The sequence below is a fragment of the Salmo salar genome, chromosome 22, assembly GCF_965601325.2.
Source record: "Salmo salar chromosome 22, fSalSal1, whole genome shotgun sequence".
NCBI lineage: Eukaryota > Metazoa > Chordata > Actinopteri > Salmoniformes > Salmonidae > Salmo > Salmo salar.
The window spans coordinates 34,130,100-34,146,784 of NC_138312.1; the positions used below are offsets into that span (position 1 = coordinate 34,130,100).

Consider the following 16,685-nt stretch of genomic DNA (forward strand, 5'->3'; position numbering starts at 1 on the left):
TTTTCAGGCTGTTTCAGGCATTGGTGCTAACTAGGTAATCAAGCTAAAGTTAGCTAGCTACCCCAGTTGCTAATAACATCTGTATCTAACATTTTTGATCCTGCTCGTTTGATCCTGATCTTATTTCAAATGCTCACACAGACGTTTTCCATTCGGTCAAAGAAATAATGCCTTATTACCAAAGTAGTATTGTAAACACATTTTTTTACAGCAGCTTTGACAGTGCTACTGATCATAGTGGTGGCGCTTGGCTTGCACAGCCTATATCAATTAGCGATAGCATTCTAGCCAACAACTGCTGCATCCAAAATATTTATTTTACAAAGATCACAATGAAATATAATCTTAGCAACTTTTCAAGGAAGAATCAAAACAAACATAATTGTAAGCGTATGAGAAACCCAAAAAGTTATTTTGTTTAGAAGTAATAAACATTTTAATCTAGGCTATGTTGACTGGGATGGTGTTGGCTTTCTTAATGACGCCAAGAGTCGCACGCATCCGTGTGTCGCATACTGGAAAAGGGTCTATAGAATTTTGTTATTTGTAGTGTCAAATTAAAAGCTTATTTGACGCATCAAATAGTGTTAATTGACGTGTATATTTTTGACACGCAAAGACTCAAATGGCGTTCCATAGTAAAAGGTGTTATACACAGATTGAAAAGTGTTTGGTATAATAGAAGAGGGAAATTCCATCCATTCTGAACCAATAGCTTTTCTATGAAGATGGACCATCGGGAGCTACAGTACATCTTCATGCTTGTCCTCACACATGGATGCTTTCATTGGGCCATGCAGGTTAGGTAGTGGCCAGCCAAGTATTCATGAGGTCAGTCTAGCTTGGCCAAGCTGTGTGTGTGAGTGTGTGTGTTCATTATAAAGACCCATATAATTCCATATCACATCAGAATAAATATAACCCACCCAGACATTGGTTGATGAGTATTACAATGTGAGCAATCCTAAAAAGAGGAGGTTAGACACTAGACAGAACTGTTCATCGATCCAACTGTGATTGAAAGAAAGAGATGTTCTTAGATGTTCAGGGCTGCAGTTGGATGTAAGGTAAGATGTGATGTGGCTGGTGGTCTACCTTCTCTCCATATCCTCGGTCTTTGGTCATCATCTCTCGGAGGGTCTGCAGGACTTTGATACACAGCCTCTCCTCATTTTCCTCCAGCAGCTGCTTGGTGTGTTTGATCAGCCTGGGGAGAGACAGGGTCAAAGGTCACCATGGGGTCACTAATCATGGGGCTGAGGTCACAAGAGGATTGACTGGATGGGTGGGTTTGGGAGACACCATGTTGGAGTGGCGGTGTTGTGCACACATTCACATTCATGTTTTTGTTATTTAGCAGACACTCCTAACCAGAGCGACTTAACAGTCAGTGCATTCAAATAAGTTTAGTAGGAAAATGTTGACAGCTTCATTAAATAGTACCCACAAAACACCAGTCTTAATGTCAACAGTGAAGCGGCAACTCCAGGATGCTGGCCTTCTAGGCAGAGTTGCAAAGAAAAAGCCATATCTTAGACTGGCCAATAAAAAGAAAAGATTAAGATGGGCAAAAGAACACAGACACTGGACAGAGGAACTCTGCCTAGAAGGCCAGCATCCCGGATTCACCTCTTCACTGTTGATGTTGAGACTGGTGTTTTGCGGGTACTATTTAATGAAGCTGCCATTTGAGGACATGTGAGGCGCCTGTTTCTCAAACTAGACACTCTAATGTACTTGTCCTCTTGCTCAGTTGTGCACCGGGGCCTCCCATTCCTTTTTCTATTCTGGTTAGGGCCAGTTTGCGCTGTTCTGTGAAGGGAGCAGTACACAGCGTTGTACGAGATCTTCAGTTTCTTGGCAATTTCTTGCATGGAATAGCCTTCATTTCTCAGAACAAGAATAGACGGATGTGTTTCAGAAGAAAGTACTTTGTTTCTGGCCATTTTGAGCCTGTAATCGAACCCACAAATGCTGATGCTCCAGATACTGAACTAGTCTAAAGAAGGCCAGTTTTATTGCTTCTTCAACCAGAACAACAGTTTTCAGCTGTGCTAACATAATTGCAAAAGTGCTTTCTAATGATCAAAGCCTTTTAAAATGATCAACTTGGATTAGCTAACACAACGTGCCATTGGAACACATTGCTGATAATGGGCCTCTGTACGCCTATGTAGATATTCCTTTTTATTTATTTTTTTTTTTTTTTTTTTTTAAATCTGCCGTTTCCAGCTACAATAGGCATTTACAACATTAACAATGTCTACACTGTACTTCTGATCAATTTGATGTTACTTTAAATGGACAAAAAATGTCAAAAACTGACATTTCTAAGTGACAACAAACTTTTGAACGGTACTGAATACAGTACCAGTCCAAAGTTTGGACACACCTACTCATTCAATAGTTTTTCTTTATTTTACTGTTTTCTACATTGTAGAATAATAGTAAAGACATCAAAACTATGAAATAACACATATGGAATCATGTAGTAACCAACAAAGTGTATTTTATATTTTATATTTGAGTTCTTCAAAGTAAACACCATTTGCCTTGATGACAACTTTGCAAACTCTTGGCATTCTCTCAACCAGCTCCATGAGGTAGGAGAATGCATTTCAATTAACAGGTGTGCCTTGTTAAAAGTAAATTTGTGGAATTTCTTTCCTTCTTAATGCGTTTGAGCCAATCAGTTGTGTTGCGACAAGGTAGGGGTGGTATATAGAAGATAGCTCTATTTGGTAAAAGACCAAGTCCATATTATGGCAAGAACAACTCAGATGAGCAAAGAGAAATGACAGTCCATCATTACTTTAAGACATGAAGGTCAGTCAATGCGGATAAGTTCAAGAACTTTGTACGTTTCTTCAAGTGCAGTCACAAAAACCATCAAGCGATATTTTGAAACTGTCTCTCATGAGGACCGCCACAGGAAAGGAAGACCCAGAGTTACCTCTGCTGCAGAGGATAAGTTCATTAGTTACCAGCCTCAGAAATTACAGCCCAAATAAATACTTCAGAGTTCAAGTAACATACAAATCTCAACATCAACTGTTCAGAGGAGACTGTGTGAATCAGGCCTTCATGGTCAAATTGCTGCAAAGACACCACTACTAAAGGACACCAATAAGAAGAAGAGACTTGCTTGGGCCAAGAAACACGAGCAATGGACATTAGACTGGTGGAATCTGTCCTTTGGTCAGATGAGTCCAAATTGGAGATTTTTGTTCCAACCGCCGTGTCTTTGTGAGACACAGAGTATGGAGAAAAAAATGTATGAAATGTATGCATTCACTACTGTAAGTCACTCTGGATAAGAGCATCTGCTAAATGACTAAAATGTAAATGTGAATGGATGATCTCCGCAGGTGTGGTTCTGTGTAAGGGCTATCTGATCAAGAAGAAAGCTCCCATGCTTGTAACATGTGTGTAGAACGTACATGTAAAAAAATAAAACCTTGTAAAAACAAAGCATGGGTTTTGTAGGAAAAAACTAATCACATATCACAGTCATTGCAAGTAGAACCTTATTCATTTTGTTTATATTCACTTTTGATTGGACTTTTCTATTCAGGTGATGTCAGATGAAAATAGAAATTCACGCAGACGCATGATAAATAACAGGTTCACTCTTCCCACGACCAATAATCTTATCCACAAATGTTCTCTTTGTGAAGGCCTTGGCCTCACACAACTGTGTCACCAAATATAGGCAATGACTGATCGTACGTAATGACCGAGGTACTGTATAAAAATGACCCCCAGACAGTGTTGTCAGAATGGGGGCTTCTGTAGTTCTACTGGTGTTGCTGCTGACAGTGATTAAACAATAATGACCAAATGGAATGAATGCACGCTCTCTTCTTAGATGCTGTATTCACAGACAGATAAACAGTGGCGTGACACTACATTGATCTACCCCAAAGTCATCACAAACGCCAGCAAGGCTTAGAACCAAGTTACAGGTACAATGTACTATGCATGTATTTCAACCACTGGATGACAAATAAAATAAAAAATGTACACGTAACATAATGTATGTTTTTTACTCTTTACAGCACTAGTGAGAGGAGTCTACTACTTCAGATACACGGTCTGTGGTCAACTGAATTCAACAGGTTTGGGTGTAGGCTTGTTTAAGAATGGCCAGAGAGCTGTACACACTGCTGAAGTTAATACTGATGGAGAGTCAGAATCTAATGCAGCAATCTTCCTTGAGTTAGAGTTGGGAGATGTGGTCTATATCCCGCTTCCATCAATCTACCAGATCTATCTATTCATACGGTCGTAACACCTCCAGTGGCTTCCTGCTCTTCACCATGCAAGTTATGTTATCATGTTGAACAGAGCTGAAGGAAGTGCTTGGATGAATTCCTCCCACCAATAAATACATTCATCAAGAACTGGCAATGTGTCTCTTTAATTTGGTTTTCAATATTATTGATTTTTTTTTAACCATATGTCCATATAATATCCCAGGCACTGTATACTTTGTTTAGGGTTGGGGTGGGATTGTTAGTGTAAACACACGTACTTGCAGATGAATCCGCCACTCTCACACTTCCTGCGGGAGTCTGTGTTCTCAGGAAAGAGCAGCTCTGGCCGATGCAGCACATCCACTAGGACAGACAGCTCAGCCTGGACCAACGGACGCAGACGGTCCTCTAGAGCTGACACTATGTCCTACAGGGGGGGATAGTGAGGAAAGGAGGGAGATGGGGAGGGGGGAGGGTTAAGACAGAGACACGTACAGTGAGGGAAAAAAGTATTTGATCCCCTGCTGATTTTGTACGTTTGCCCACTTACAAAGAAATGATCAGTCTATAAATTTAATGGTAGATTTATTTGAATGGTGAGAGACAGAATAACAACAACAACAACAAATCCAGAAAAACGCATGTAAAAATGTTTTTAAATGATTTGCATTTTAATGAGGGAAATAAGTATTTGACCCCTCTGCAAAACATGACTTAGTACTTGGTGGCAAAACCCTTGTTTGCAATCACAGAGGTCAGACGTTTCTTGTAATTGGCCACCAGGTTTGCACACATCTCAGGAGGGATTTTGTCCCACTCCTCTTTGCAGATCTTCTCCAAGTCATTAAGGTTGAGGCTGACGTTTGGCAACTCGAACCTTCAGCTCCCTCCACAGATTTTCTATGGGATTAAGGTCTGGAGACTGGCTAGGCCACTCCAGGACCTTAATGTGCTTCTTCTTGAGCCACTCCTTTGTTGCCTTGGCCGTGTGTTTTGGGTCATTGTCATGCTGGAATACCCATCCATGACCCATTTTCAATGCCCTGGCTGAGGGAAGGAGGTTCTCACCCAAGATTTGACGGCACATGGCCCCGTCCATCGTCCCTTTGATGCGGTGAAGTTGTCCTGTCCCCTTAGCAGAAAAACACCCCCAAAGCATAATGTTTCCACCTCCATGTTTGAGGGTGGAGATGGTGTTCTTGGGGTCATAGGCAGCATTCCTCCTCCTCCAAACACGGCGAGTTGAGTTGATGCCAAAGAGCTCCATTTTGGTCTCATCTGACCACAACACTTTCACCAGTTGTCCTCTGAGTCATTCAGATGTTCATTGGCAAACTTCAGACGGGCATGTATATGTGTTCTTGAGGAGGGGGACCTTGCAGGCGCTGCAGGATTTCAGTCCTTCACGGCATAGTGTGTTACCAATTGTTTTCTTGGTGACTATGGTCCCAGCTGCCTTGAGATCATTGACAAGATCCTCCTGTATAGTTCTGGGCTGATTCCTCACCGTTCTCATGATCATTGCAACTCCACGAGGTGAGATCTTGCATGGAGCCCCAGGCCGAGGGAGATTGACAGTTCTTTTGTGTTTCTTCCATTTGCGAATAATCGCACCAAATGTTGTCACCTTCTCACCCAGCAGCTTGGCGATGGTCTTGTAGCCCATTCCAACCTTGTGTAGGTCTACAATCTTGTCCCTGACATCCTTGGAGAGCTCTTTGGTCTTGGCCATGGTGGAGAGTTTGGAATCTGATTGATTGATTGCTTCTGTGGACAGGTGTCTTTTTTACAGGTAACAAGCTGCGGTTAGGAGCACTCCCTTTAAGAGTGTGCTCCTAATCTCAGCTCGTTACCTGTATAAAAGACACCTGGGAGCCAGAATTCTTTCTGATTGAGAGGGGGTCAAATACTTATTTCCCTCATTAAAATGCAAATCAATTTATAACATTTTTGACATGCGTTTTTCTGGATATTTCTGTTGTTATTCTGTCTCTCACTGTTCAAATAAACCTACCATTAAAATTATAGACGGATCCTTTCTTTGTCAGTGGGCAAATGTACAAAATCAGCAGGGGATCAAATACTTTTTCCCCCACTGCAAACCATACAGTTGGATGCGTTTAAAAGGACGGACGGACTCACAAACACAGTGTACCCACCTGCAGTCTCTCAATGATGTTCCTGTAGTCTCGTGAAGCGGTCAGTACCGAGTCTCTGCGGGCAGCATTGCGGGCAGACATTCTCCAGGACATCGCTGTCTTCTGGATGATGTTGTTGGACTTCACAAACAGGTTGTTCACCTGGCTGTCCAGATCCACTGGGATGGCGATGGCTCGCCCTTTAGCTGTCACACACCAAGAAAGCCAAATAATGTGTGTGTAGAGGTCTTACAGACAGTATGATACAACACTCATCTTTAGAGTACATCCCAATCATAATACCACTGCCTCATCAGGGGATTTGACTAACAAAAGAACAACAAATTACTAACATCAAGTTGGATTTCTTTGAAAACATACATAAATAAAGTGTTATATAGCATGTCAAATCTATACATACACCAGAGTAGTTCATTGAACTACTTATTACTTTGAGTTGTCTTTGTTAGATTAGTTAGTTGATGATATAAATCAGAGCTACAGTAGTGTTGGGGGTTAGTGTTAGGAATGTGTTGTCCTCCTTACCCACGTCAGACAGCACCTTGATACAGCTCTCCACTGAGCCCTTCTGAACTGGGACCAGCCAGTTACAGTGATACACTCTGAACACTGCCTGTAACTGCTGAACAAACACAGGCTGTCTGGTCTGGGGACAGGGAGAAGGTAGAGGGAGAAGGTTAATAATAAGTTATAAAACAGATCAACTATACTGAACAAAAACATAAACGCAACGTGTTGGTCCCATGTATCATGAGCTGAAATAAAACATCACTGAAATTTTCGATAAGCACAAAACGTTTACTTTTCTCAAATGTTACACACAAATTTGTTTACATCCCTGTTAATGAGCATTTCACCTTAGCCAAGATAATCCATCCACCTGACAGGGGTGGCATATCAAGAAGCTGATTAAACAGCATGAAATGTAAAAACTGTCAAATGTAAAATCATTACACATGCGCTGGGGACAATAAAAGGCCACTAAAATGTGCAGTTTTGTCACACAAATCCATGCCACAGATGTCTCAAGTTTTGAGGGAGCGTGCAATTGGCATGCTGACTGCAGGAATGTCCACCAGAGCTGTTGCCAGAGAACTGAATGTACATTTTTCTACCATAAGCCGACTAAAGTCGTTTTAGAGAATCAGTCAGTACGTCCAACCAGTCTCACAACCGCAGACCATCTGTGACCATGCCCAGGACCTCCACATCTGGCTTCTTCACCTGCAGGATGGTCTGAGACCAGCCACCCGGATAGCTGATGAACCTGTGGGTTTGCACAACCAAAGAATTTCTGCACAAACTGTCAGAAACCATCTCAGGGAAGCTCATCTGCTTGCTCGTCGTCCTCACCAGGGTCTTGACGTTGTAACTGACTGCAGTGGGCAAATGCTCACCTTCGATGGCCACTGGCACGCTGGAGAAGTGTGCTCTTCAGGGATGAATACCAGATTCAAATGTACCGGGCAGATGGCAGACAGCGTGTATGGTGTCGTGTAGGCGATATGCTGATGTCAACGTTGTGAACAGAGTGCCCCATCGTGGCGGTAGAGTTATGGTATGGGCAAGCATATGCTACAGACAACGAACAAAATAGAATTTTATCGATGGCAATTTGAATGCACAGAGATACCGTGATTCTGAGGCCCATTGTTGTGCCATTCATTTGCCGCCATCACCTCATGTTTTAGCATGATAATGCACAGCCCCATGTCCCAAGATCTATACACAATTCCTGGAAGCTGAAAATATCCCAGTTCTTCCATGGCCTGCATACTGAGACAGATCACCCATTGAGCATGTTCGGGATGCTTTGGATCAATGTGTACGACAGGGTGTTCCAGTTCCCGCCAATATCCAGCAATTTCGCACAGCCATTGAAGTGGAGTGGGACAACATTCCACAGGCCACAATCAAAAGCCTGATCAACTCTATGCAAAAGGAGATGTCACGCTGCATGAGGCGAATGGGGGTCACACCAGATACTGACTGGTTTTCTGATCCACGCTCTTACCTTTTAAAAAAAAGTTATCTGTGACCAACAGATGCATATCTGTATTCCCAGCCATGTGAAATCCATAGATTTTGGCCTAATTCATTTATTTCAATTGACTGATTTCCTTATATCAACAGTAACTCAGTAAAATCTTTGAAATTGTTACATGTTGTGTTTACATTTTGGTTCAGTGTAGATAATACTATAAGGTCTATAGAACCATGCTATTGTACACCTAACAGGAATGTTTCCAACTCACACTTAATATCAAGTCTCCACCATTACAAATCAAAATGTACACCTAACCCTGTGAAACAACATGATGGCACACATGGGAAATCTGCCTCAGATTCTGCTGCATCCTCACAACCTGTTACCTTACACCACAAACCCCTCCCCCTTCTGACTGTGGTAGGGTAGAGGGGGAGGGGTGATAACACCTGTAACCAGGCCAGCAGGGTGGAGGTGAAGAATCTAACTGCTGGGTTTAGCGGCAGTTAGCTTTCCCATGTGAAACACCAGGTACCAACATCACACCGTCATATTGCCCCAGCCCACCCAAACTCATGTGTGACACCACAGTGACAACACCCTGTCAGACCAACTGAACATGACTAAACATAAATAGTTTGTATTCAGACAAAAATTGGAGAGGAAACATTGCATGTGTGCTAGGGTTGTTTAACCCTACCAACACCAGCTGAGGTAATGGGATGGAAAAACACTTGCACCTGCATACTCACGCACGAAACATTAGCACCGAGATGTGTGTGGTCCCCATTCCAATAAATGTAAATAAAATACCTCTATCATTTTCCCCAAAAGAGGATGAAAACAGTCAGAAAATAAAACAATTGTCAGTGACAATATTCAGGACAAGCCACTTGATAACCCGGTATGTCACCTCTCTTACAGTCTCTACACCAGGGATTATCAAGTAGAATGAGACGCGGGATGATTTTTTCTTGAGCGGATGGTCAGGGGGCCGGAATATAGTTACAAATATTTTGTTGACTGCAAATTGACCGTAAAAAGCCCAAACAGATATAACATTTGACTAAAACATAATCACATTACATTTGTATACGATCACATCTCTCTATTGTGCGTGGGAATACTTGCAGCTGATTTTGCTGTTGTCTTTACAGTATTCTGTCCAAAAATAAAAAATAAAATTGTTCAGAAAACTTGGGGGGCCAAATAAAATCACCTGTGGGCCAAATTTGGCCAGGAGGCAACCAGTTGGGGAAACCTGCTCTACACACTGGTGCAGATGCCCATAATAATCAACTCTTACCCTACGAGGTCCGGAGCCTGCTAGTTTTCTGTTCTACATGATAATTAATTGCACCCACCTGGTGTCACAGGTCTAAATCAGTGCATGATTAGAAGGGAACAATGAAAACGATGCAATGGAACTGGCTTCATGGCCCAGAGTTCAGTTTGAGGGGTCTAGAAGGTCTAATGTCTTTAATTCTAGGAATTGAAGAGCGAGCCGTTTACCAAGAAGTACAAGAACGGACATTGAACACAATGATCAACAATTACTGCATGTTGTCTACCAAGGATATGACTGTACAACAGGAAAACGCCACACTAATCATTACAGACGGTCACAGGAAGAGGCTACAGCCCTCTAAGGCTAGGATGATGACTAACTCCATGTTCCAGGATGAAAGACAGAAATGGCAAACGAGGTTGAAGGAACTGAGGGAAGGAGGTGTGTACTGGCTTTCTCTGACAGTACGTCACTCTATGTTCAGGGAAGGGATGCATTTTAAAACCGTATTGCTAGCACACACCACACACCTGGTCTAGAGTTCTGTGAATCACCATCTACATTCTCAGAAATTGGTAGGAATCACTTAAGAGCCTATAGCTTAAACCAATTTGAATTCAATCACTTTTTGACAGCATCCCTTTTTTGATTTAAACAAAACTTTCTATACATGTTTGCCCACGGAAAACGTTTCTTTTTAGACCTGAAATCAGGATATATCCAGGCTGCATCCGGCCGTGATTGGGAGTCACGTGATTGGGAGTCCCATGCATCATTGCCGGCCGTGATAGTAGTCCGGGTTTGGCCAGGGTAGGCCGTCATTGTAAATAAGAATTTGTTCTTAATAACTGACTTGCCTAGTTAACATTTTTTTTTAAAGAATATATATATATAAAAAGGTGATCAAAGTTGACCCATTATGCATACCATGAGACATTCATGTCTTCATCACTGGAAAAGATAAACCGGTGAGTTTGATATCATTTAAAAGCTTACAAACATTGTTGTAAAACTACATTTTTCTTGAAAAAAATAATTTGTAATATTTTTTCTTTATTTTTAAACCTTTAATGTCAATTATCTAAAAATGCATAAACTCAGATAAAAAAATAAAAAAATGGCATATATTGAAGCTTAGACCCTATTTCACATCATCTGAGGTTTTTGTGTTGTGCCCGCCAACGCTTGAGATACAACATGCTCTTAAATACAGGGTGGGTGTCATTTCAATCATATAAATAGAATTCATAGAATGGACCAATCCCTTCAGACTACTACAATTTAGCTGGTACACCATTGATATGTACAGTACATTCAGAAAGTATTCAGACCCCCTGACTTATTTCTCATCAATATACACACACAATAGCCCATAATCACAAATTGAAAATATGTTTTTAGACATTTTTGCAAATGTATTAAAAATAGAACACAGAAATACATTTACATAAGTATTCAGACCCTTTGCTATGAGACTCGAAATTGAGCTCCGGCGTATCTGGTTTCCATTGATCATCCTTGAGATGTTTCTACAACTTGATTGGAGTCCACCTGTGGTAAATTCAATTGACTGGACATGATTTGGAAAGGAACACACCTGTCTATATAAAGGTCCCACAGTTGACAGTGCATGTCAGAGCAAAAACCAAGCCATGAGGTCGAAAGAACTGTCCGTAGAGCTCCGAGACAGGATTGTGTCGAGGCACAGATCTGGGGAAGGGTACCAAAACATTTCTGCAGTATTGAAGGTCCCCTTGAACACAGTGGCCTCTATCATTCTTAAAATGGAAGTTTGGAACCACCAAGACTCTTCCAAGAGCTGGCCGCCAGACCAAACTGAGCAATCGGGGGAGAAGGGCCTTGGTCAGGGAGGTGACCAAGAACCTGATGGTCACCCTGACAGAGCTCCAGAGTTCCTCTGTGGAGATGGGAGAACCTTCTAGAAGGACAACCATCTCTGCAGCACTCTACCAATCAGGCCTTTATGGTAGAGTGGCCAGAGAGAAGACACTCCTCAGTAAAAGGCACATGACATCCCGCTTGAAGTTTGCCAAAAGGCACCTAAAGGACTCTGGGACCATGAGAAATAACATTCTCTGGTCTGATGAACCCAAGATTGAACTCTTTGGCCTGAATGCCAAGCATCACGTCTGGAGAAAACCTGGCACCATCCCTATGGCGAGGCATGCTGGTGGCAGTATCATGCTGTGGGGATGTTTTTCAGCAGCAGGGACTGGAAGACTAGTCAGGATCGAGGGAAAGATGAACGGAGCAAAGTACAGAGATCCTTGATAAAAACCTGCTCAGGACCTCAGACTGGGGCGAAGGTTCACCTTCCAACAGGATAACTACCCTAAGGACACAGCGAAGACAACGCAGGAGCGGCTTCGGGACAAGTCTCTGAATGTCCTTGAGTGGCCCAGCCAGAGCCCGGACTTGAACCCGATCGAACATCTCTGGAGATATCTAAAAATAGCTGTGCAGCGATGCTCCCCATCCAACCTGATATAGCTTGAGAGGATCTGCAGAGAAGAATGAGAGAAACTGCCAAAATACAGGTGTGCCAAGCTTGTAGAGTCATACCCAAGAAGACTCGAGGCTGTAATCACTGCTAAATGTGCTTCAACAAAGTACTGAGTAAAGGGTCTGAATACTTATGTAAATGTGATATTTAAGTAATTGTTTTTGTTAAAATTAATAAAAACCTGTTTTTGCTTTGTCATGATGGGGTATAGTGTGTAGATTGATTAAATTGTTTTTCCCCCTCATCAATCAATTATAGAATAAGGCTGTAACGTAACAAAATGTGGAAAAAGTCAGAGATAGCTTATCAGAGATACTCTACCTCAGGCGAGCAAAACAGAGACTTCCTTAGATTTTGTGCACCAGCTGTTGTTTACAAATATACATAGTCCTCCGCCCTTTGTCTTACCAGAAGCCGCTGTTCTATCCTGCCGAAAAAGCTTAAAACCCGGGAGGTGTTTTTGAATCATGTTGTCGTTCAGCCATGACTCGGTGAAACATAAGATATTACAGTTTTAATGTCCTGTTGGTAGGATATACATGCTCGTAGTTTGTCTATTTTATTATCTATTGATTGTACGTTGACTAATAGGACCGGTGGTAAAGGTAGATTACCCTCTTGGTGACGGATCTTTACAAGGCACCTGGACCCTCGTCCACGATATCTCCATCTTTTCCTCCTGCGAATGCCAGGGATGAGGGCCCTGTTGGGCTTCCGAAGTAAATCCTTCCTTTCCGACTCATTGAAGAATTCTTCCAGTATGGGGTGAGTAATCGCTGCCCTGATGTCAAGAAGCTCTTTTCGGTCATAAGACACGGTGGCAGAAACATTACGTACAAAATAAGTTACAAATAACGTGAAAAAGCATGCACATTATCACAATTGGTTACAGAATCGTAAAACGGCAGCCATCTCCTTCGGCGCCATTATTATCGCCATTATTCAAGTCAGCATTCTCTGGTGTGTTATTCCCATTTTAGTACATTTATCAGCCAAACATGACACCCACCCTGTATTCAAAAGCATGTTGTGTCTCAACAACGTATGTGTATATACAAATAAAATAAAAATCGGAGTTCACGCTTTTAGATAATTGATGTTAAAGGTTAAAAAGTCGATGTTCTATTAAAAATTTTTTTTCAAGAAATTATAAAATAGTTTGATTAACCCTGTTAGTAAGCTTTTAAATGATGTCAAACTCAACTGTTTCATCTTTTCCAGCGAAGAACACATGGCTGTCTCATGGTATGGTGGGGTATGCAAATGGGAACTCTTTGAGCACCTTTATCTATTGAATGTTTTGGTATTAAGGTAAAAAAAATGCACTTTCTGAGCACTTCTACAATGGTCAAATATGTATGGATGGTTCTGTTCAAATCAAAGGAGGTGCTGTCAAAAAGTGATTGAATTCAAATGGATTCACCATATAAGTAGGTAGTTGGAGAAGGGAGTGGGGTGATGGATGGAGGGAGGGAGGGGACATACTGTATGCATATGTGGTTAAATGTAGATTTGGTGACTATTAGTATATCTATCCATATTTACAAACATGGTCCTGGCCACCTACACTATACAATGAAGTGATGAAAGAGAGGGAGGGGGCTGGGGGTTAAAGGTAACATAAGCTAGTTGTGGGAGGGGCTATGTTAGGAGAGAGACCGGTGCCTCTTGGGAGCTACACTATCTACAGAGATATTTTTAGTAATTATTAAACCTTCAACCATGACATTAGCACGGATTTACTCCGAGGCGAGCCAAACCAAGCTTTACTGAGCCGGCCTGGTTACACATCCACCACTGTCCTTTTCAGGATGGTTTCAACAATGTGAAAAGAAAATATCTGGTCCAACACAATTTGGTTTCGTTCGACACAATCATGTAAAATGGATAACATAGTGGTTAGTTGTTGGTTGCCAGTGGTTACCTGCAGGCTGGTGGACTGGTCGGAGAAGGGTGAGCTGAAGAAGGTGGTCACGATGCCCATGACGGTCTCGGTCACGTAGCTCTCCAGGACCGTGTCGGCGTGTTTGCGGTCACTCGTGTTGTTGCACACCTGCAGAGGTCACAAGGTCAAGAAGGTGACCACAACTCATTCCTGTTTCACCTGCAGTTGTACTGCACTTATAACATCTATACAGTCTGAATACTGAAATGAATGCAGGCCTACGTACAGTATAGTATAGTACAGGAGGATAAACTGTGTAATGCTAATAATTATACTATTGTGCTCCAATGATGCCTTGTAAATTAGTTTCATTGAAACCCTGACCCATACTCATCAGTCATTCAGACATAGAATTATTGTGTAAGTGTTGTCCCTCACCCTGCAGATGTCCACCAGGAAGTTCTCAAAGAGCTTCCACATGTGGTTGCTGGTGTAGATCTCCTTCATCTCCACCTCTGTGTCCACATAGCAGTGGTTCAGGAAGTTGATGTAGGCTATCTTCACCTGGAAAGGACAGGATTAAATACCATCATTACACCCTGTCTGTGCCCCTAGGAGTTGTTTTACAATGAAGATGAATGCATCTTGATTGTAGCTTTGGTCTGGGCTGGAGTAGAGTGACATGATGTTAGTTGACATGGTTATACTGGGTTTGTCCCCATAGAGTGAGGCTCAAAACTGTCTAACACAGAGAAGATGACAGCTAGTGGACAATTAGTTGTCCACGAGAGTGAAACGGGGACGAGGGCATACAGGCCTTTGTGGGGACGGTTAGTTGATCATTGGTACTGTTGGCTTGTGATGTCTTGGGGACCCATAGCCCCCTGCTCTAGACCTTCAAGTCTAACCCTAACCCCCACCCTTCTATCTCTCTGCATCTTCCATCCTTCATCTCCTCAGCTCACCTCAGGGATGCAGTCCTCGTGGGTGACCACCCTCACTATGTCGTCCAGAGGCAGCAGAGAGTTACATTTGATCTCAGTGTAGACGTTCTTTCCCTCAGTGCAGACAGCCAGCAGCTCTACCAGGTGGATGTGGTACATCAGAGGACTGTTCTGATCCATACGGTCCCGCTCCGACCGCATCATCGTCACCAGGGTCTGGAAGGACGCACGGTCGTTGTAGAACACCAGCACATCCTCGCCAGCGTTCACCAGCTATGGAGGAGAGAGGGACAGAAAATAAAGAAAAAATATAGAGAGTCAATGGAGGGTACAGGGCAGGTTGGAAAGGGATGGTCAAATATGTCCGAATGGGATTTGTTGGTGATGGATTGAGCTGCATATGATTTGGTATTAAGGTATTAAGTTGTAGAAATAGACAACTCTTTTAGAATGACAAATGAACTGTCTTGAAAAGAGTCAACTAGACTGAAACGTTGACAAATACACATGCTGAAGTTATTATTGAGAAAGACCTCAGCCATGACGATGTCCTGACACTTCTTAATGAACTTGCTCTCGGCCTTGACAATGGTCTGCAGGAACTTGAGGTACTGGACGTTGCGGCCGTGTGTCTCGATGCAGTGGACAAAGTGCTGCACCACTCGCTCATTGATCTCACTGCACAGCTGGAAGTTATTCATGAAGATATGCTGCATGGTGACTGCCTCGAGGATCTGAAGGGGGGGAAGAGAGAGACGAGGGGGAGGGAGAGAGAGCAAAAGAGGGAGGGAGACACAGAAGAGACAGAGAGAGAGAGAGAAAGAGTAGAAGAGATGGTTAGAGTAAGACAGTGTTAATGTCATGGTAAGAGTACGAACAGTGGTGAGGTCATGGTGAGTCAGTGTAGTCTGTCTCACCCCAGGGTTGAGGAACAGGTTGATGTGTTTGTGGAGCAGAGCCTGGTTCTGCTGGTTCCCTGCACAGAAGTTCTGCAGGAACTGGTGGGCCAGCTTCATGATCTCCTGCATACGCACATCCTCCCCCTGGAGACAACACCGAGGATGAAAGGATGGAGAGCACACAAACACACCTCTACAAACACGCCCACACAAACACGCCTCTACAAACACGCCCACACAAACACGCCTCTACAAACACGCCCACACAAACACGCCTCTACAAACACGCCCACACAAACACGCCTCTACAAACACGCCCACACAAACACGCCTCTACAAACACGCCCACACAAACACACCTCTACAAACACGCCCACACAAACACGCCTCTACAAACACGCCCACACAAACACGCCTCTACAAACACGCCCACACAAACACGCCTCTACAAACACGCCCACACAAACATGCCTCTACAAACACGCCCACACAAACACGCCTCTACAAACACGCCCACACAAACACACCTCTACAAACACGCCCACACAAACACACCTCTACAAACACGCCCACACAAACACACCTCTACAAACACGCCCACACACACACCTCTACAAACACGCCCACAAACACACCTCTACAAACACACCTCTACAAACACACCTCTACAAACACACCTCTACAAACACGCCTCTACAAACACGCCCACACAAACACGCCTCTACAAACACGCCCACACAAAC

At 42.9% G+C, this 16,685-nt stretch overlaps 1 protein-coding gene across 3 annotated transcripts in view; it reads right to left on the bottom strand.

Annotated features, from left to right (window-relative positions):
- The window catches only part of LOC106583165 (inositol 1,4,5-trisphosphate-gated calcium channel ITPR1), a 178,362-nt gene that overhangs the window by 83,319 nt on the left and 78,358 nt on the right, over positions 1–16,685 (bottom strand). For all 3 annotated transcript variants that reach the window (XM_045705740.2, XM_045705739.2, XM_045705741.2), the window contains exons 30-38: positions 15,961–16,086; positions 15,577–15,777; positions 15,065–15,316; positions 14,538–14,663; positions 14,139–14,267; positions 6,941–7,061; positions 6,416–6,600; positions 4,535–4,683; positions 1,096–1,207 (exon numbers count right to left, since the gene is read on the bottom strand). In XM_045705740.2, the coding sequence (XP_045561696.2) occupies positions 1,096–1,207; positions 4,535–4,683; positions 6,416–6,600; positions 6,941–7,061; positions 14,139–14,267; positions 14,538–14,663; positions 15,065–15,316; positions 15,577–15,777; positions 15,961–16,086 (1,401 nt within the window). The remainder of the gene's footprint in view (positions 1–1,095; positions 1,208–4,534; positions 4,684–6,415; positions 6,601–6,940; positions 7,062–14,138; positions 14,268–14,537; positions 14,664–15,064; positions 15,317–15,576; positions 15,778–15,960; positions 16,087–16,685) is intronic.